The 20,908-nt window shown below is 46.3% G+C and overlaps 1 protein-coding gene across 1 annotated transcript in view; it reads left to right on the top strand.

The window, feature by feature from the left end:
• LOC137362634 (putative uncharacterized protein DDB_G0282281) overlaps positions 1 to 20,908 on the top strand; it is a 70,243-nt gene that overhangs the window by 30,109 nt on the left and 19,226 nt on the right. The window contains exon 2 of the mRNA XM_068026984.1: positions 8,864 to 9,152. Within this exon, the coding sequence (XP_067883085.1) occupies positions 8,864 to 9,152 (289 nt within the window). The remainder of the gene's footprint in view (positions 1 to 8,863; positions 9,153 to 20,908) is intronic.

Raw genomic sequence — 20,908 nt, 5'->3', positions numbered from 1 at the left:
TTTCAGACAGTCCGAGTGTAAATCGATTTGCAGCATCCCATCATGTAATAAATTTTGCTGTCTGCATCACTGTGATCAAGTCTGAACACAGACATAAAATAGCCACAAATTTTGCTATTTATTTCGGGGCAGACAGGTGAAGTGTTTATTTTGTCTGTGATTTAACTCGACCCCCAATGATAACCAACATGGTGCAAGAGAGTGATGGACAGAGAGAGAGGAACTGAGGTAGAGTAACAGAGACATAGGGAGAGATAGAAATGGAGAGAGAACAGAGAGATAGTGAGGGATAGAGACAGAAGCAGAGAGATAGAAAGTGCCAGGAGACCCTGAGAGACTTTCGAAGCAGGGGGACGGGGAGACAGGCTGTGTGGGAACCCTGGGGTAATTTTACAGATAGACAGGGTAGATGCAGGTAAGATGTTTCTCCTGGTTGAGGAGTCTCGACCCGGGGGACATAATTTCAAAATAAGGCGGAAGCCACTTGGGACAGAGATGAGGAGAAATTTCATTACTCAGAGGGTTGTGAATCTTCGGAATTCTCTATCCCAGAGGGATGTGGAAGCTCAGTCATTGAGTATGTTTAAAGCAGAGATTGACAGATTGCTGAATGCCAATGACATAAAGGGTATGAGGATAGTTTGGGAAAAACACATTGAAGTGGATGATCAGCCATGATAGTATTGAACGGCGGAGCAGGCTCGATGGGCTGAATGGCCTACTCCTGTTCATCTATTCCAAAGCTGCCGAAATAGTTTCTCGCAAACTACCCCTTCAGATCCCCTTAATATCTCAACAACTTTGATCAAATCAACATGATCCTCCTAAATTCCAGGGAATAAATTCCTAGTTTGTGTAATAATACCTTGTAATTTAACCCTTGGAGTCCAGTTATCATTCTGGTAAATCTGCGCTGCACTCAAATGGACACAGAGCCATCAAGTCTCTTTGGAACTCCAGTGTTTCTATCTTTTCACCATTTATAAAGTACTCTGTTCTAGTCTTTTTAACAGATATGGAAATCTATCTACCACAGTTTTGCCCATTCACTTCAGATATCTCTTTGCATTGTTCTGCTTCCAGCCACACTGCTTACAATGCTGTCTATTTTTGTGTCATTGGTAAACTTGGGAATGTTGCATTTTACCACATCATCTTAAATCGTGAATAAATACAGCCAAACTGACACACTCACGGGCTTTGCACGAGTAGACAGGAGTGAATCATTTCATCCTAGAGGTTTTTTAATTCTACATTTATGTTTATTTTTAGAAAAAACAAAATTCAAATTCACAACAGCCCAGCGTGGGATTTGAACTCCTACTTTTTCAATCATCAGCTCAGGCCTTCAAATTAAAACCCATAAAAAGAGATTCATTTTCCGACTGCTGTTATCTGACTGTCTCAGGTTTTGTATATTGTTCCCTTCCCTTCTTCTTCCATGTGTTTGAAGTCTTTGAAGTTTGTCAGACATTGGTAAACTACTTCATGTGGTGCTGTGTAAAGACCTTCAATTCTGTGTATCTGCATGGGACACAATTCAATTTCTCACCTTATTGCATCAACCAAAACCTGCAGGTCCCTTCAAACAACTTTATTTCCTGTCTCTGCAAAGATAGCTCACACTTCCACAATGCAGGAATGTCTGAATGGAAACAGCTTTTGACACATTTCCAAACACGTTTGCCAACACTTTTCAGGATGAAGCTAAATTCAACTCACAGATTCCAAGCACCAAACTGAACTTTTGGGTAGAACAGGTAACATTGATGAAATCCCAGATCTCCCTGTCCTGTCGCCCATTCTAACATTGTACCATTTAGTTTATATCACTCAGTCTTCCTTCCAAAATGCATCACTTCACATTTCTCAGCATTGAAGTTAACCTGCCCTGTGTCTGTCCAATGATCGGTTGGATAGTAAGCTGTCAAGAGGACATAAAGTGTCTCCAAAGAGATTTCCATAGGTTAAGTGAGTGAGCAAAAAATTGGCAGATGGAGTACAATGTGCGAAAATGTTAGCTTGTCCACTTTAGCAGGAAGAATAAAAATCAGTATATTATTGAAATGGAGAGAGACTGCAGAACTGTACGGTACAGAGGGATCTGGGTGTCCTGGTACATGAATCACAAAATGTTACCATGTAGCAACAGCGTGTGATATGGAAGACAAATGGAATGTTGTTGTTTATTGCAAGGTGAATAGAATATAAAAGTAGGGAGGTGTTGTTACAGCTGTACAGGGCATAAGTTAGGCAACATCTGCAGGATTGTGGACACTTTTGGTCTCCTTACTGAAGAAATTACATAATTGCATTCGAAGTAGTTCAGAGAAGGTTCACTGGGCTGATTCCTGGGATGAAGGGGTTATCTTATGAGGAAAGGTTGAACAGGTTGGGTCTATACCCACTGGAGTTTAGAAGAATGAGAGGTGATCTGAGTGAATCATCTCAGGTCCCGAGGGGACTGGACAGGGTGGATGCTGAGAGGATGATTCCCCTTGTTGGGGAGAATAGAACTAGGGGAGACAGTTTAGAAATTAGGGACGTCAAATTTAAAACTGAGCTGAGGAGAAATGTGTTTCTCTCAGAGTGGGGTCGATAGATTTTTTATCAGTTAGGGAGTCAAGGGTTATGGGATGCAGACAGGAAAGTGGAGTTGAGTTCACAATCAGATCAGCCACTCAATGGCACAGCAGGCTTGAGGGGCCGATTGGCCTACTCCTGCTCCTAATTAATTTGTTCTTGTGTGTTCCATTTCACCAGACTGCCTCTATCCTCCTGAAGACTGCTACTAGTCCCTTCCCGGTTTATTACATTGAAGATGTCACAAACATTGGCAAACATTGAAGTTATGCCCTGAAAACACAAGTCCAAGTCATTGGTATATATCAAAAAGAGCAGTGGTCCTAATATAAACCTCCACTGAATACCTCCCTCCAGTCTGAAACAACCATTGTGCACTCTCTCAGCCAATGTCGTATCCACTCAGCCAATGACCCTTTCATCCCTGGAGCACCAATATTGCCAACTGGTCAATTAGGAGTCACCATTAAGTCCTCCCCATGAGGACCCTGGTCCCAGACCTCTCTGTTTGCACTCTCCCATCAACATTCCCCAGACAGGTACAGCATGGATTAGATACAGAGTAATGCTCCTTCTACACTGTCCCATCACACACTCCCAGGACAGGAATATCATGGGGTGGATACAGAGTGAATCTCACTCTACACTATCCGATAGAGACAGAGAGAGAGACAGAAAGAGAGAAACAGAGAGACAAAGACTGACAGGGTGACTGACCGAGAAAGTAGGATATTTAACAGGGGATATTGGAAGAGGAGGAGGTAATTTAATCACACAACTCTGTTCCAGCATTCAATGAGATCATGGCTGATCTGTGATCAAACTTACACCATATCCTACCTTTGCCCCTTATCTCTTAATACATTTGGTTAACAAGTATCTATCAATGACAGGTTTACAAATTAACCTATAAGCCAGCATCAAATTTCCACAAACAATATGATGAGGGTGTGATGGCTACCACAGTGGAATAGCTTGCTGAATATTTAAAATGAAGGCTTTTCTTTCTGGATCATCAAAAGTGTCCGCCTGGGCCCCAACTTCATCTGCATTCCTCCCTCTCCCGATGTTCGTTTTCTCTCCATACCTATCTCAAATATGTTTGTGTACACAGCAGTGAAGGATTTCATCAAATTAATATATCTTACATTATCCTCTTCACCCACCTCAACAATCTCTCTCTGTCCACGTTTGTCCCTCACTACAGTCCTCTCTCTGCCGTCATATCTAACCCTCCCTCCCTCTGTCGCTCTGCTCGTGTCAGTGATAGCAGAAGAGAGAGACACAGAGAGAAGGAGTGAGAGGGAGTGTCAGGGAGGGAAAGACAGATGGAGGGACAGAGAGAGAGAAGGAGAGAGAGGGAGTGACAGGGAGGGAAAGACAGATGGAGGGACAGAGAGTCTCCTCTACATTGGGGAGACCAAGCGCAGACTGGGTGACCGCTTTGCGGAACATCTCCGCTCAGTCCGCAAGCAGGACCCTGAGCTTCCGGTTGCTTGCCATTTCAACACTCCCCCCTGCTCTCATTCTCACATCTCTGTCCTGGAATTGCTGCAGTGTTCCAGTGAACATCAACGCAAGCTCGAGGAACAGCATCTCATCTACCGATTAGGCACACTACAGCCTGCCGGACTGAACATTGAGTTCAATAATTTCAGAGCATGACAGCCCCCCACTTTACTTTCATTTTTAGTCATTTTTAGTTACTTTTTCTTCCTTTTTTTTGCATTCCTTTTTACATTTTTTGCATTTATTTCATTTCATCTTAGTTTGTTCAGTTTGCTTACCCACTGTTTTTTTCAGGTTGTTTTTCTTCAGGTTTGCACTTGCTGACGTTCTATATTCAGTATATTCACACCTAATCTGTACTAATGCTTTGTCTTTCAAAACACCATTAACATATTGTTTGCCTTTGCTCCGTGACCTTTTGGTCAGCTATGTGGCCTGGTCCAATCTGCACCTTCTCCTTTGTTATCTCTTGCCCAACCCCCACCTCACTTGTTTATAATCTGTGACTTTTCTAATATTTGTCAGTTCCGAAGAAGGGTCACTGACCCGAAACGTTAACTCTGCTTCTCTTTCCACAGATGCTGCCAGACCTGCTGAGTGAATCCAGCATTTCTTGTTTTTGTTTCAGATTTCCAGCATCCGCAGTATTTTGCTTTTATTAAGACAGATGGAGAGACAGAGAGAGAGGCAGAGACAGAGATGTAAGGAGAGTGAGGGAGTGTCAGGGACGGAAAGACAGATGGAGGGACATGGAGAGAGAGGAGAGAGAGGATGACAGAGGGAAAGACAGACGGAGGGACAAAGTGAGAGACAGACATAGAAGGAGAGAGAGGGCGTGCAAGAGAGGGAAAGACAGATGGAGGGACAGAGAGAGAGAGAGACAGAGAGGGAAAGACAGATGGACAGACAGAGATAGAAGGAGAGAGAGGGCGAGACAGAGAGGGAAAGACAGATGGAGGGACACAGTGAGTGACAGAGATAGAAGGAGTGAGAGGGAGAGACAGAGAGGGAAAGACAGATGGAGGGACAAAGTGAGAGACAGAGAGACAAGGAGAGAGATGGAGTGACAGGGAGGGAAGGTCAGATGGAGGGATAGAGAGAGAGAGACGGAGAGAGAGGGAGTGACGGGGGGGAAGACTGATGGAGGGGCAGAGAGACAGACAGAGAGAAGGAGAGAGGGAGTGACAGAGAGGGAAAAAACGATGGAGCGACAGAGAGAGAGACAGAAAGAGAGGCAGAGACAGAGAGAAGTAGAGAGAGGGAGAAACAGAGAGGGAAAGACAGATGGACCGACAGAGAGCGAAGGAGGGAGAGGGACAGACAGAGAGGGAAAGACAGATGGAGGGACTCAGTGAGAGACAGAGATAGAAGGAGTGAGAGGGAGAGACAGAGAGGGAAAGACAGATGGAGGGACAAAGTGAGAGACGGAGAGAGAAGGAGAGAGATGGTGTGATAGGGAGGGAAGGTCAGACGGAGGGACAGAGAGAGAGACAGAGAGAGTGGCAGAGACAGAGAGAGAAGGAGAGAGATGGTGAGACATAGAGATGGAGAGAGGGAGTGACAGAGAGGGAAAGACCGAGGGAGGGACAGAGAGAGGGACAGAGAGAGTGGCAGAGACAGAGAGAGAAGGAGAGAGGGGGTGTGTCAGAGAGGGGAAGACAGATGGAAGGACAGTGTGAGAGACAGAGAGAAGGAGAGAGATTTAGTGACAGCGAGGGAAGGACAGATGGAGGGATAGAGAGAGGCAGAGACAGAGAGAAAAGGCGAGAGTGGGAGAGACAGCGAGGGAAAGGCAGTTGGAGAGACAGGGAGCGAGAGAGACAGAGATAGAAGGAGAGTGGGGAGACAGAGAGGGAAAGACAGATGGAGGGTCAGACAGAGAGAGACAGGGAGAGAGATGGAGTTACAGGGAGGGAAGGACAGATGGAGGGATAGAGAGAGAGAGACAGAGATAGGAGAGTGAGGGAGTGATAGAGAGGGAAAGACAGATAGAGGGACAGACAGAGAGACAGAGACAGCGATAGAAGGAGAGAGAGGGAGTGACGGGGGGGAAACACAGACGGAGGGACAGAGAGAGAGACAGAGAGAGAGGCAGAGAGAGAAGGAAAGAGAGGGAGAGACAGAGAAAGAAAGACTGATGGAGGCACAGAGAGAGAGACAGAGAGAGAGCGGGTGTGACAGAGATAGAAGGAGTGAGACGGAGAGACAGAGAGGGAAAGACAGATGGAGGGACAGAGAGAGAGACAGAGAGAGTGGCAGAGACAGAGAGAGAAGGAGAGAGGGGGAGTGTCAGGAAGGGAATGTCAGATGGAGGGACAAAGTGAGAGACAGAGAGAGAAGGAGAGAGATGGAGTGACAGGTAGGGAAGGAAAGATGGAGGGACAGAGAGAGAGAGAGACAGAGATCGAAGGAGAGAGGAGGAGTGACAGAGAGGGAAAGACAGATGAAGGGGCAGAGAGAGAGACAAAGAGAGTGGCAGAGACGGAGAGAGAGGGAGTGACAGAGAGAGAGTGACAGAGAGGGAAAGACAAATGGAGGGACAGAGAGAGTGGCAGAGAGAGTGGCAGAGACAGGGAGAGAAGGAGCGAGAGGGAGTGACAGGGGGGAAGACAGATGGAGGGACAGTGAGAGGGAGAAGGAGAGAGAGGGAGAGACAGAGAGAAGGAGAGACGTAGTGACAGTGTGGGAAAGACTGATGGAGGGACAGAGAGATAGATAGAGAGAGTGGCAAGGAGAGGGAGGGAGTGTCAGAGAGGGGAAGACAGATGGAGGGTCTGAGTGAGAAACAGAGAAAGGAGAGAAATGGAGTAACAGGGAGGGAAGGACAGATGGAGGGATGGAAAGAGGCAGAGACAGAGAGAGAAGGAGAGAGTGGGAGAGACAGAGAGGGAAGGGCAGTTGGAGAGACAGAGAGAGAGGCCGCGATGGAAGGAGAGAGGGAGTGACAGGGAGGGAAAGACAGATGGGAAGACAGAGAGCGATAGAGTCAGAGATAGAGGGAGAGTGTGTAGGGACAGAGAGGGAAAGACAGATGGAGTGACAGACTGAGAGAGACAGGGAGAGAGATGGAGTTACAGGGAGGGAAGGACAGATGGAGGGATAGAGAGAGAGAGACAGAGATAGGAGAGCGAGGGAGTGACAGAGAGGGAAAGACAGACAGAGGGACAGAGTGAGAGACAGAGAGAGATGCAGAGAGAGAAGGAGAGATAGATGGAGAGAGTGGGAGCGACAGAGAAGGAAAGACAGATGAAGGGACAGAGAGAGAGAGAGACAGAGAGAGAGTGGGAGTGACAGAGATACAAGGAGTGAGACGGAGAGACAGTGAGTGAAAGACAGATGGAGGGACAGAGAGGGAGACAGAGAGAGTGGCAGAGACAGAGAGAGAAGGAGAGAGGGGGAGTGTCAGGAAGGGAAAGCCAGATGGTGGGACAAAGTGAGAGACAGAGAGAGAAGGAGAGAGATGGAGTGACAGGGAGGGAAGGAAAGATGGAGGGACAGAGAGAGAGAGACAGAGAGAGAGAGAGCCAGTGAGAGAGAGAGAGACAGAGACAGAGAGAATGGGAGAGATGGTGTAAGAGAGGCACAAATGGAGTCATGGAAAGAGAGAGAGAGAGAGAGAGAGATGCAAACAGAGTCATGGACAGAGGATGAGAAAGAGAGATAGGGAGAGGCAAAGTAAAAGAAGGAGACAGAGAGATATGGAGAGGCAGAGAGAGGGAGAGACAGGGAGAGGGAGTGCGAGATGGTGTGAGAGAGACAGAGTCATGGACAGAGGCAGAGAGAGAGAGAGGGAGAGACACTGAGAGACGGAGAAAGCCAGAGAGAGAGAAAGAAACAGAGAGGTTGGGAGAGAGAGACAGAGAGGGAGAGACTGGGATTCAGAGGGTAACAGAGAGGGAGAGACTGGGATTCAGATAGTAACGGAGTGGGAGAGACTGGGATTCAGAGGGGAACGGAGAGGGAGAGACTGGGATTCAGAGGGTAACGGAGTGGGAGAGACTGTGATTCAGAGGGTAACGGAGAGGGAGAGACTGTGATTCAGAGGGTAACAGAGGGAGAAGTAGAGATGAAGAGTGAAGATGGGAGAAAGGCAAAGTCCAGTGTTCGTAACACATGGATAAGGAGGAACAGAGAGGTGAGACAGGGCTTGAGAGAGTAAAAGACAGAGGAAAGAGAGGTGGAGATGGAGAGATTACCAGGAACATAAATCTCCAGCAGTCTTTTCATGCTGATCACTCCTTTTCTCTGGATGTGGCAGGATTGCAGAGCTCAGATCTGATCCGTTGGTTTTGGGATCACTTAGCTCTGTCTGTCGCATGCTGCTTACGCAGTTTGGCATGCAGATAGTCCTGGGTTGTAGCTTCACCACGTTGACACCTCATTTTGAGGTATGCCTGGTGCTGCTCCTGGCATGCCCTCCTGCACACTTCACTGAACCGGGGTTGGTCTCCTGGCTTTATGGTAATGGTAGAGTGGGGGATATGCCGGGCCATGAGGTTACAGATTGTCTTTCTTTCTGTCTGTCTGTCTGTCTCTCGTTCCCTCCTCTCTCAGAACATCAGTCTGCCATTTTAGGTTTGTTCACGGTGGCCATTTTATGTTCCAGCAGCACTGGGACATTAATGTAAGAGATTGACACCTCACTAATGCAAGGTTAGTGCTTTAAACGTGACAGAGAAACGGGTCCTGGGGTTCAGTTGAATGTAGCTTCTCATCCCGATCAGTGTGAGCAAACGTAATTTTCAAATCAATTCCGCGACAACCTCAACAGGAGGAAAAGCACCAAGAAATGCAACAACAACTTAAACTTGAGAAAAAAAAACACCGAAAAATGCAACAACAACCTCAACAGGAGAAAAAACACCAACAAATGCAACAGCAACCTCAACAGCAGAATAAACAACCACAAATGCAACAACAACCTCAACAGGGGAAAAAACACCAACAAATGCAACAATTTCAACAGGAAAAGAACAGCTTCCCGAGGACTAAAAAAATCTAACAAATACAACAGCTTCAGAAGGAGAAAAGCCACTAACAAATTCAACATCATCAGAAGGGTCAAACACACCGATAAATAGGGCAGTGGCACAAGCTGTTGGAGGGGCAGGAAATCGTTCCCGAAGGGGCAGAGTATCTGATCACACCCGGGATGGGGGAATTGAGTATTTATTAACTGGTAAGAGATTAGAAAGCGTAGATGTGCTAAGCGACCTGGGTGTCCCCGTCAATAAGTCACTGAAAACTAACATGCAGGTGCAGAATGCAATTCAGAAGGCTAATGGTATGTTAGTCTTTATCACAAGAGCATTTGAGTACAGGAGTAGTGAAGTCTTGCTTCAATCACATAGAACCTTGGTTAGACCGCACCTGGAATACTGTGTGCAGTTTTGGTCCCCTTACCTTAGGAAGGATATTATTGCCAGAGAGGGAGTGCAATGAAGGTTCACCAGACTTGTTTCCGGGATGACGGGACTGTCCGATGGTGAGAGATTGGGGAAACTGAGACACAGAGAGAGAGACAGAGGCAGAGAGAGAGAAATGGTGTGAGAGAGACACAAACAGAGTCATGGACAGAGAGAGAGAGAGAGAGAGAAAGAGAGAGAGAGACAGGAAGAGGTAGAGAGAGAGGCAGTGAGAGAGACAGAGAGAGAGGGAGAGTGAGATAGAGGGGGAGTGTGAGATAGAGGGGAAGAGGCAGATAGAGGGGGAGAGGCAGATAGAGGGGGAGAGTGAGATAGAGGGGGAGAGTGAGATAGAGGAGGAGAGTGAGATAGAGGGGACGAGTGAGATAGAGGGGGTGTGTGAGATAGAGGGGGTGTGTGTGATAGAGGGGGTGTGTGAGATAGTGGGGGTGTGTGAGATGGAGGGGGAGAGGGAGATAGAGGGGGAGAGTGTGATAGAGGGGGAGAGTGAGATAGAGGGGGAGTGGGAGATAGAGGGGCAGAGGGAGATAGATGGGGAGAGGGAGATAGAGGGGGAGAGTGAGATAGAGGGGGAGAGTGAGATAGAGGGGAAGAGGGAGATAGAGGGGGTGTGTGAAATAGTGGGGGGGTGTGAGATAGAGGGGGTGTGTGAGATAGTGGGGGGAGAGACAGATGGAGGGGACGAGTGAGATAGAGGGGGAGAGTGAGATAGAGGGGAAGAGTGAGATAGAGGGGGTGTGTGAGATAGAGGGGGTGTGTGAGATAGAGGGGCAGAGGGAGATAGAGGGGGAGAGGGAGATAGAGGGGGAGAGGGAGATCGAGGGGGGAGAGGGAGATAGAGGGGGGAGAGGGAAATAGAGGGGGGAGAGGGAGAGAGAGGGGGGAGATGGAGATATAGGGGGAGAGGGAGAGAGAGCAGGAGAGGGAGAGAGAGGGGGATTGGGAGATAGAGGGGGGAGAGGGAGATAGAGGGTGGAGATGGAGATTGAGGGTGGAGAAGGAGATAGAGGGGGATTGGTAGATAGAGGGGGAGAGGGAGAAAGAGGGGGGAGAGGGAGATAGTGGGAGATAGGGAGATAGAGGGGGGAGAGGGAGATAGAGGGGGAGAGGGAGATAGAGGGGGATTGGGAGATAGAGGGGGATAGGGAGATAGAGGGGGATTGGGAGATAGAGGGGGGAGAGGGAGATAGAGGGTGGAGATGGAGATAGAGGGTGGAGACGGAGATAGAGGAGGATTGGGAGATAGAGGGGGAGAGGGAGAAAGAGGGGGGAGAGGGATATAGTGGGGGAGAGGGAGATAGATGGTGGAGACGGAGATAGAGGGGGAGAGATGGATGGGGTAGAGGGTGGTGAACCTGTGGAATTCTCTACCGCAGAAGGCAGTGGAGGCCAAGTCATTAAATATATTCATGGAGGAGAGAGATATATTTCTTAATTTCAAAGGGATCAAGGGGTATGGGGAGAAAGTGGGAACAGGGTACTGAATTAGACCATCAGTCATGATCTTTATTGAATGACCGAGCAGGCCCAAAGGGCCGAATGGCCTGCTCCTGCTCCTATTTTCTATGTTTTTATGAGAGAGGTGGATTGAGAGAGGGAGAGAGAAGGAAAAACAGAGAGAGAAGGAGAGATAGAGATGTAGCGAGGTGACTCTGATATTATCTGTCTCTCACACACACACATCCAGACACACACAGACACATACATAAAGCGACACACAGAGACACACACACACACACACACACACACACACACAGATTTTACAATCCACACTGATGTCAGTAAAAATGACCAACAGAACGTCAATAACAATCCCCAGTGTCTGCCTAGTCCTGAGAGAGACAGAGAGAGAGATAGGGCAGTGACAGAGAATGACAGTGAAAGAGGGAGGACAAAACAGCTTGCAGGAGAAACTTTACATTTATTTGTGTTCCACAGATTTTATTAAAAGTTGAAAGGGACTGGACACTGGAAAAGCTGTCAACACACAACAACAACACTGAGAAACTTTAGATGTGAGGGAAGGGGAGACACACTTTAAAATCCACACTGATGTCAGTAAAAATCCCCAAACACAACCTCAGTAACAATCCCCATTATCTGCCCAGTCCTGTATTGTGGGTTTCTTCTTTGGCCTCCTGTTTAGTTTAGTTTTAGTTTAGAGATACAGCACTGAAACAGGCCCTTCGGCCCACCGAGTCTGTGCCGACCATCAACCACCCATTTATACTAATCCTACACTAATCCCATATTCCTACCACATCCCCACCTGTCCCTATATTTCCCTACCACCTCCCTATACTCGGGGCAATTTATAATGGCCAATTTACCTATCAACCTGCAAGTCTTTGGCATGTGGGAGGAAACCGGAGCACCCGGAGGAAACCCAAACAGACACAGGGAGAACTTGCAAACTCCACACAGGCAGTACCCAGTATTGAACCCGGGTCGCTGGAGCTGTGAGGCTGCAGTGCTAACCACTGCGCCACTGTGCCGCCCCTGATCTCGAGAGACAATGTGTAAGTGCCTGGAGGTGGTCAGTGGTTTGTGGAGCAGCGCCTGGAATGGCTTTTAAGGCCAATTCTAGAGTGACAAGCTCTTCCACAGGTGCTGCAGAGAAATTTGATTGTCGGGGCTGTTTCACAGTTGGCTCTTCCCTTGCACCTCTGTCTTTTTTGTGGGTTTAGTGTGAGGGTTTGAGGGGGGAGGGTTGGATCAGTGTTTGATATTTTGAAACTGCAGGGAAAGAATTAAAGGTTTAAAATGAACTAAGAGATGGCTGAAAGCATTGCTGTCCTGGGATTAACATATCAATGGACAGGCCCCCTCCCCCGCCCCTGAGGCAGGAGATTGAGAGACAGCCCAACATGTCAGAGGCTCAAGGGGTGGAGTTTGCAAACAGCTCAGTCAGGATATAAACTGGGTTTGAAGATCTCAGTTCCAATCACAAAACCCACCTTTCATTCTCTCTCTGGAGAGAGTGGACACATTCCCCAGTCTGATTCAGTGTGTGTGTCTGTGCATCTGTGTGTGTGCTCTCTCTGTCTCAATCTGGTTTATAACTGTGATTTGATTGTATTTGAATATTGCTGATTGTCTGTGTGACTGAGAGAGGAAACTCTGGGCTCTTGCTATGTAATTTTGTTTAAAAATGTCCTCGCTTTGTATTTTAATCCAATTTTTTTCTCCTTCTTTCCCCTGAGGAATTTTCATTCTGAAAACTGCACCGTGAAGGTGAAAAGAGGGAAAGCTTGCGACGAGGAATCCTTGGATAGGAACTTCCTCCAGAGGGGACGGACTGAGGCCTTGTCCACAAGCTGCACCCAAAGGGCCCACGTGAGTTGTGTCTGTTTATTAGCCTGTGGTTTAATTTCCTCTCTGGGGCCCTGGGTTAACCATTTCATGTTGGATTGGGGCTCCTGGAGTTTTAAACAGATTGAAAGCCTGGGGTTAAAGGAGCAGCCCCAGGAGTGAGTCCCATTTGCCCCTTGCTCCTTCCAGCCCTGTCTGTGAGGTTTGCTGGTGTTTTGGGCAATGCGATGAAGCTAACAGTTAAATAAGATGCACAGTTCCCATTTTAATTAATTTTACTGTAGTTCTGAGCTTTCTCTCTTTCTCCACATTCTTTCCCTGTGTCACTATCTCCCTCCATGCTTTCAGTTCTCTGTCTCGGTTTCACACTCTCCTTCTCCAATTAAACCTTAAATAAATAAAAAACATGCCACACACAGCAATGTGATTTGTCGTTATTTGAAATGGTCAGACAAAATCAGCAGCTTGTTCCCAGTTTAAAGAGGGAATTTTGCCCTTTCAGGGGACTGAAATCTAGCGATTATCACATTGCTGCTCCTGGGATGTTGCTGTGCATCTCGTGCCCTTAAGCATTTCCTGCACAGCAATGAGGACACTTTAAAATTCAGCTTCCTGAGGGTCAGATTGTGGATTTCTCTGTTTTCTCTCCATCTTCCTCTGCTTTTCTCTCCCCCGCACTTTCTCTATTTCAACCATTAATCAATAGGTGCCACAATGTGTGCACAGCAAGATCCCACAGGCAGCAATATGATAATATGCAGATAATGTGTTTTCAGTGATGTAAGTATCGGGATCGCAGAGGGTGGGACTTTCCTGCAGTGGCTAAGTGCAGTACCGCAGCCTCACAGCTCCAGCAACCCAGGTTGGGTTCTGGGCACTGCCTGTGCAGAGTTTGCAAGTTCTCCGTGTGGGTTTCCTCCGGGTGCTCTGGTTCCCTGCCACATGTCAAAGCCTTGCGGGTTGATAGGTAAATTGGCCATTATAAAAATTGCCCCTCGTGTAGGTAGGTGGTCGGAGAATGGAGGGAAGGTGGGGTTGTGAGAGGGGGAGAAATGGCATGAATGTAGGATTAGCATTAATGGGTGGCTGATGGTCAGCGTTGGGCCGAAGGTACAGTTTTAGTGCTGTATCTCTCTATGAATCGAATGTGATGTGTGGTTATTAAAAAACGGTGACAGAAACATTTCAGCGGACGTTTCAATCTGGATTTAATCCCAGATCGAGAGAAAAAGAAACAGATGTGGATGGGGTGCAGGGGGAAGGGAGCAGGAGAAAGACAGGGAGAGGGGTGTTTGAGATTTTCAAACTGCAGGAATGTCCCTCCCTCTGGGATCTCGAAACTTACGTCACTGAAAACAGATTATCTGCATATTAGCATATTGTTGCCTTTGGGATCTTGCTGTGCACAGATTGCCTACCGGTTTCCTGCATTGCAACAGTGAGGACCACTTTAAAAATTAGTTCATTGATTCTCAACTGCTCCTGAGGGCCAATAATTACAAGAGCTAAACTGAAGCTGTATAAAGGCTTGTGAAAAGTTTAAAGATGGAGTTCAGCATTTTCAGAGGACTGTGATAGGATATCTGGCTATGATCACATTGTGGGATCCTGCTGTGCATACATTTCCTGCATCAATTCTTAGATTTCAACACTGAGGCAGAAACAGATGGAGAGAAAAAGAGGGAGAGAGAGAAACAGTTGGAGGTGGCAGGTAAATCAGAGAGAGAGAGAGACAGGCGGAGTGTAGATGAGGGAGAGAAGGCAGAGAAAGATGGAGAAAGACAGAGAGAGAGAGAGAAATCCACACTCAAAATCTTGGTAAACTGAATTTTGAAGTGTCACCATTGCTGGGATCTTGCTGTGCACAGCTTGCCTGCAGAATTCCCTGCATTGTGACAGTGACTGCATTTTAGAAGTGAATTCATTGTGTGTAAAGCTCTCCTGAAGACCTGGAATTAAAGTCCTGAGCTTGAAGCTGGTATAATTCACGAATAATGCTGATGTTTTGGGCCTTGCCGTGAAGTTGATGGTGAAATGAAATGTGCAGCAGCCATTTGAAATGAGAGTGGTGTTCTGAGAGTGGATTTCTCTGTCTCTCTCTGAATGAGTGTAACAGGACGGAGAGAGACGCAGGGAATGAGGGAAACATGGAGGGAATGAAAGGGGTTGCCAGTTGTTATTACCCTGCTGCTTGTGGGATCTTGCTCTGCACAAATGGCTCGTTCCCAGTTTAAAGAGGGAGTTTCGCCCATTCTGGGGACTGAGGGGAAATCTGGCTATTGTCACATAGCTGCTTGTGGGATCTTGCTGTGCATCTAGTGCCCTGCAGCATTTCCTACATTCCAACAATGAGGACACCTTAAAATTCAGTTTCCTGAGGGTCTGAGTGTGGATTTCGATGTGTTTTCTCTCCATCTTCCTCTGCTTTTCTCTCCCCCTGCCCTGTCTCTATTTTAACCATTAATCAATAGGAGCCACAATGTGACGTGTGGTTATTTTAAACGGTGACAGAAACACTTCAGAGGACGTTTCAATCCAGATTAAATCCCAGATCGAGAGAAAAAGAAACAAATGTGGATGGGGTGCAGGGGGGAGGGAGCAGGAGAAAGACAGGAAGAGGGGTGTTTGTGATTTTCAAACAGCAGGAATGTTCCTCCCTCTGGGATCTCCAAACTTACATCACTAAAAACAGATTACCTGCATATTGTCATATTGCTGCCTCTGGGATCTTGCTGTGCACAGATTGCCTGCAGATTTCCTGCATTGAAACATTGAGAACCATATTAAAAATTAATTCATTGAGCGTCAACTGCTCCTGAGGGGAACATGAAGCTTTATAAAGGCTTGTTATACATTTAAAGATGGAGTTTAGAATTTTCTGAGGACTGTGATGGGATATCTGGCTATTATCACATTGTGGGATCCTGCTGTGCATACATTCCCTTCATCAATTCCTACATTACAACACCGAGGCAGAAACAGATGGAGAGAAAAAGAGGGAGAGTGAGAAACAGCTGAAGGTGGCAGGTTAAACGCAGAGAGAGAGCGAGAGAGAGAGGGAGAGTAATCCACAAACAAAACATTGGTGGACTGAATGTTGAAGTGTCACCATTGCTGGGATCTTGCTGTGTGCAGCTTGCCTGCAGAATTCCCTGCATTGTAACAGTGACTGCATTTTAGAAGTGAATTCATTGTGTGTAAAGCTCTCCTGAAGGCCTGGAATTAGGAGCCGGTATAATTCCCCAATAATGCGGGTGTTTTGGGCAGTGCTGCGAACTGGAGGGCGAAATGAAATTGTGGGATCTTGCTGTGCACAAATGGCATGCAGTGTTTCCAACATTGCAATAGTGATGAACACTTAAACAGTTCACTGAGTGTCAAATGTTCCCCATTCAAACAATTCATTTTACTGAAGTTCTGAGCTTCGATTTCTCTCTCTATCTCTCTCCAGCTTTCTTTCCCTCTGTCTCTCTACTTAAACCTTGAATAGTTAAAGCAACACACAGCTGGGTGATTTGTTGTTGGTTTAAATGGTGAGACAGAAATATTTCACAGCTATTTTCAGTCAACATTACATTTGAGATAGAGGGACAAAAGCAGATCTGGACAGAGAAAGAGAGAGAGAGAGAGATTGGGGGCCAAATGAAATAGGGACAGAGAGAGATACAGAGACAGGGAGAAAGATACAGAGAGAGACAGACACACACACATAGAGGTGGAGGTTGCTGTCTCAAACTCTTTATCCTTCGGTTTATAACTGTGATTTGTCTGTAATTGGGTGTTGCTGAGAGAGTGTCTGTGTAACCGAGGGCAATTCCTGGGCTCTTGCTGTGCTATTTTGTTTAACAATGCCTTTTAATCAATTTTCTTTCTTTCCCTCTTGCCTTCAGGAAACATCATTCTGAAAACTGCACGGTGAAGATGAAAAGAGGGAAAGTCTGTGAGGCGGAATCCTTGGACAGGAGCTTCCTCCAGAGGGGACGGACTGAGGCCTTGTCCACAGGCTGCACCCAAAGGGCCCACGTGAGTTGTGTCTGTTTATTAGCCTGAGGTTTAATTTCCTCTTTGGGGCCCTGGGTTAACCATTTCATGATGGATTAGGGCTCCTGGTGTTTTATACAGATTGAAAGCCTGGGGTGAAAGGAGCAGCCTCAGGAAGGGAGACCCATTAGCCACTTGCTCCTTCCAGCCCTGTCTGTGAGGTTTGCTGGTGTTTTGGGCAATGCGTTGAAGCTGACAGTGAAATAAGATGCACAGTGCCCATTTTAATTCATTTTACTGTAGGTTTGAGCTTTCTCTCTGTCTCCACATTATTTCCCTGTGTCTCTATCTCCCCCCATGCTTTCTCTTCTCTGTCTCTGTTTCACACTTGCCTTCTCCATTTAAACCTTTGATAAATAAAAAACATGCCACACACACAGCAATGTGATTTGTCGTTATTTGAAATGGTGAGAAAGAATCAACAGCTTGTTCCCAGTTTCAAGAGGGATTCGCTCTTTCTGGGGACTGAAATCTGGCTATCATCACATTGCTGCTCGTGGGATCTTGCTGTGCATCTAGTGCCCTGCAGCATTTTGTCCAATGACAACAGTTTAAAATTCAGCTTCCTGATGGTCTGAATGTGGATTTCTCTGTGTTTTTACAAGAATTTCATAATAATTACACGAGCTGAACGTGAAGCTGGATAAAGACTTGTTCTAAGTTTAAAGATGGACTTTCGCATTTTCTGAGGACTGTGATGGGATATCTGGCTATGATCACATTGTGGGATCCTGCTGTGCATACATTCTCTGCATCATTTCCTACATCCAACACTGAGGCAGAAACAGATGGAGAGAAAAAGAGGGAGAGTGAGTAACAGCTGGAGGTGGCAGCTTAAACAGAGAGAGAGAGAGGGAGAAACAGGCGGAGTGTGTGTGAGGGAGGGAATGCAGAGAAAGATGGAGAAAGACAGAGAGAGAGAGAGAGAGAAATCCACACTCAAAAGCTTGGTACATTGAATATTGAAGTGTCACCATTGCTGGGTTATTGCTGTGCACTAAAAACAGATTATCTGCATTTTTGCATTATCTGAAGGCTTGGGATTAAAGTCCTGTGCTTGAAGTTGGTATAATTCCCGAGTAATGATGGTGTTTTGGGCAGTGCTGTGAATTTGAGGGTGAAATGAAATTGTGGGATCTTGCTGTGCACAAATGGCATGCAGTGTTTCCAACATTGCAATAGTGACGAGCACTTTAACAATAAATTCACTGAGTGTCAAATGTTCCCGATTCATTTCAGTTCATTTGACTGAAGTTCTGAGTTTCGATTTCTCTCTCTGTCTCTCTCTTTAAACCTTTAATAGTTAAAAACACACACAGCTTTGTGATTTGTTGTTGTTTTAAATGGTGAGACAGAAATATTTCATAGCTATTTTCAGTCAACATTGCATATGAGATAGAGGGACAAAAACAGATACGGACAAAGAGAAAGAGAGACAGGGGACGAATGTGACAGGAACAGAGCGAGATTCAGAGACAGGGGAGAGAGAGATACAGATACAGACAGACACACACACACACACACACACAGAGGTGGAGGTTGCTGTCACAATCCTTTTATCCTCTGGTTTATTAACTGTGATTTGTTTGTATTTGGGTGTTGCTGAGAGAGTGTCTGTGTAACCGAGGGCAATTCCTGGGCTCTTGCTGTGCTATTTTGTTTAACAATGCCTTTTCATCACTTTTCTCTCCCTCCCTCTTGCCTCAGGAAATTTCTTTCTGAAAACTGCATGGTGAAGATGAAAAGGGGGAAAGTCTGGGACGAGGAATCCTTGGACAGGAGCTTCCTCCAGAGGGGACGGACTGAGGCCTTGTCCACAGTCTGCACCCAAAGGGCCCACGTGAGTTGTGTCTGTTTATTAGCCTGACGTTTAATTTCCTCTCTGGGGCCCTGGGTTAACCATTTCATGTTGGATTGGGGCTGCTGGTGTTTTATACAGATTGAAAGCCTGTGGTTAAAGGAGCAGCCCCAGGAAGGAGTCCCCTCCTGCGACTTGCTCCTTCCAGCCCTGTCTGTGAGGTTTGCTGGTGTTTTGGGCAATGCTCGGAAGCTGACAGTGAAATAAGATGCACGGTGCCCATTTTAATTCATTTTACTGTAGTTCTGAGGTTAGCTTTCTCTCTGTCTCCACATTCTTTCCCTGTGTCTCTATCTCCCCCCATGCTTTCTCTTCTCTGTCTCTCTTTCATACTCTCCTTCTCCAATTAAAGCTTTAATAAATAAAAATAAAATGCCACACACGGCAATATGATTTGTCGTTATTTGAAATGGTGAGACAGAATCAGCCACTTGTTCCCAGTTTAAGGAGGGAGTTTCACCCTTTCTGGGGACTGAAATGTGGCGATTATCACATTGCAGCTTGTGGGATCTTTCTGTGCATCTAGTGCCCTGCAGCATTTCGTACATGACAACAATAAGGACACTTTAAAATTCAGCTTCCTGAGGGTCTGAGTGTGGATTTCTCTGTGTTTTGACCAGAATGTTACAACTGTTACAAGAGCTGAACGTGAAGCTGTTTCAAGACTGGTGAGAAGTTGAAAGATGGAGTTCAGCATTTTCAGAGGACTGTGATGGGATATCTGGCTATGATCACATTGTGGGATCCTGCTGTGCATACATTCCCTGCATCAATTCTTACATTCCAACACTGAGGCAGAAATAGATGGAGAGAAAAAGAGGGAGAGTGAGAAACAGCTGGAGGTGGCAGGTTAAACAGAGAGAGAGAGAGACAGGCGGAGTGTGGATGAGGGAGGGAAGGCAGAGAAAGATGGAGAAAGACAGAGAGAGAGAGAAATCCACACTCAAAATCTTGGTAAACTGAATTTTGAAGTTTCACCATTGCTGGGATCTTGCTGTGTACAGGTTGCCTGCAGAATTCCCTGCATTGTGACAGTGACTGCATTTTAGAAGTGAATTCATTGTGTGTAAAGCTCTCCTGAAGGCCTGGAATTTAAGTCCGCAGCTTGAAGCTGGTATAATTCCCGAATAATGCTGGTGTTTTGGGCAGTGCCGTGAATTACTCTCTCTCTCTCCATCTGTCTCTCTGAATGAGAGTAACAGGAGGGAGAGAGATGCAGGAGAGAGAGGGAAACATGGAGGGTATCAGAGGGGGAGAGAAGGGGTAGCCCACTGTTATCAGACTGCTGCTTGTGGGATCTTGCTGTGCACCAATGGTCTACAGCATTTCCAACGTTGCAACAGTAACGAGTGTCAAATACTTCTGTGAATCAGCAATGAAATGGGTGAAATGTGAAGGTTTGTAAGGGCTTGTTCTCATTCCCGAATATTGCTGGTGTTTGAGGCTGTGGGCTGAATTTGACAGTGAAATGAAACACCGGGGGACCATTTGAATTCAGATTTTCAGGGATGGGAATGTAGATTTCTCTCTCTATCCTTCTACAGGAGAGGGGATGGGGGTCTCCAGTGTTTGTGTGCTTTTACAATGAGGCAGAAACAGATGTAGAGAGACACACAGAGAAATAGAGAGAGGGAGAGAGAGACAGCAGGAAATAACAGGGTAAACACATCTGCACTTCCCAGTCTCTGGCTCTGTGTCAGGGGATGTGTTTGTCAGTCACTGAGAGATTGTTTTATGTCAGTGAGTTTGAAAGGGAGTCCTGGGCTCTCGCTGTGTTTTATTTCTGTGCAAAAATGCTTTGCTTTGTTTGAAACAATTTTATTTCTCTTATTCCCAAGGAGAATCTTTTCGGAAGTTGCAGCTGTGATGATGCAGAGGGAGAATATTTTGGCCACGTGGAATTCTCCGACAAGAACTTTAACTGGAGAGGGAAAGTAATAATAAAAATATATTTGTCATTGTCAAATTAATTTCTCGATACAGAAAAGAAGACTGTTTGATTTCGGGGCTGATAGAAAAACAAAGTGCTGGAAATCTGAAATAAAAACCGTGCTGGAAATAATGAGCATTTCCAGCATCTGCAGTATTTTGATTCTGTGTTTTCGGGTGTCTGTGGATTTTTTTTACAACAAGGGAGGGGGCTGGATGGTGCTCCAAAGAGAATAGTTTGGGAATCGCT

Source organism: Heterodontus francisci, unplaced genomic scaffold, assembly GCF_036365525.1.
Source record: "Heterodontus francisci isolate sHetFra1 unplaced genomic scaffold, sHetFra1.hap1 HAP1_SCAFFOLD_452, whole genome shotgun sequence".
Classification (NCBI taxonomy): Eukaryota; Metazoa; Chordata; class Chondrichthyes; order Heterodontiformes; family Heterodontidae; genus Heterodontus; species Heterodontus francisci.
This window is presented reverse-complemented; position numbering and strand designations above follow the sequence as displayed.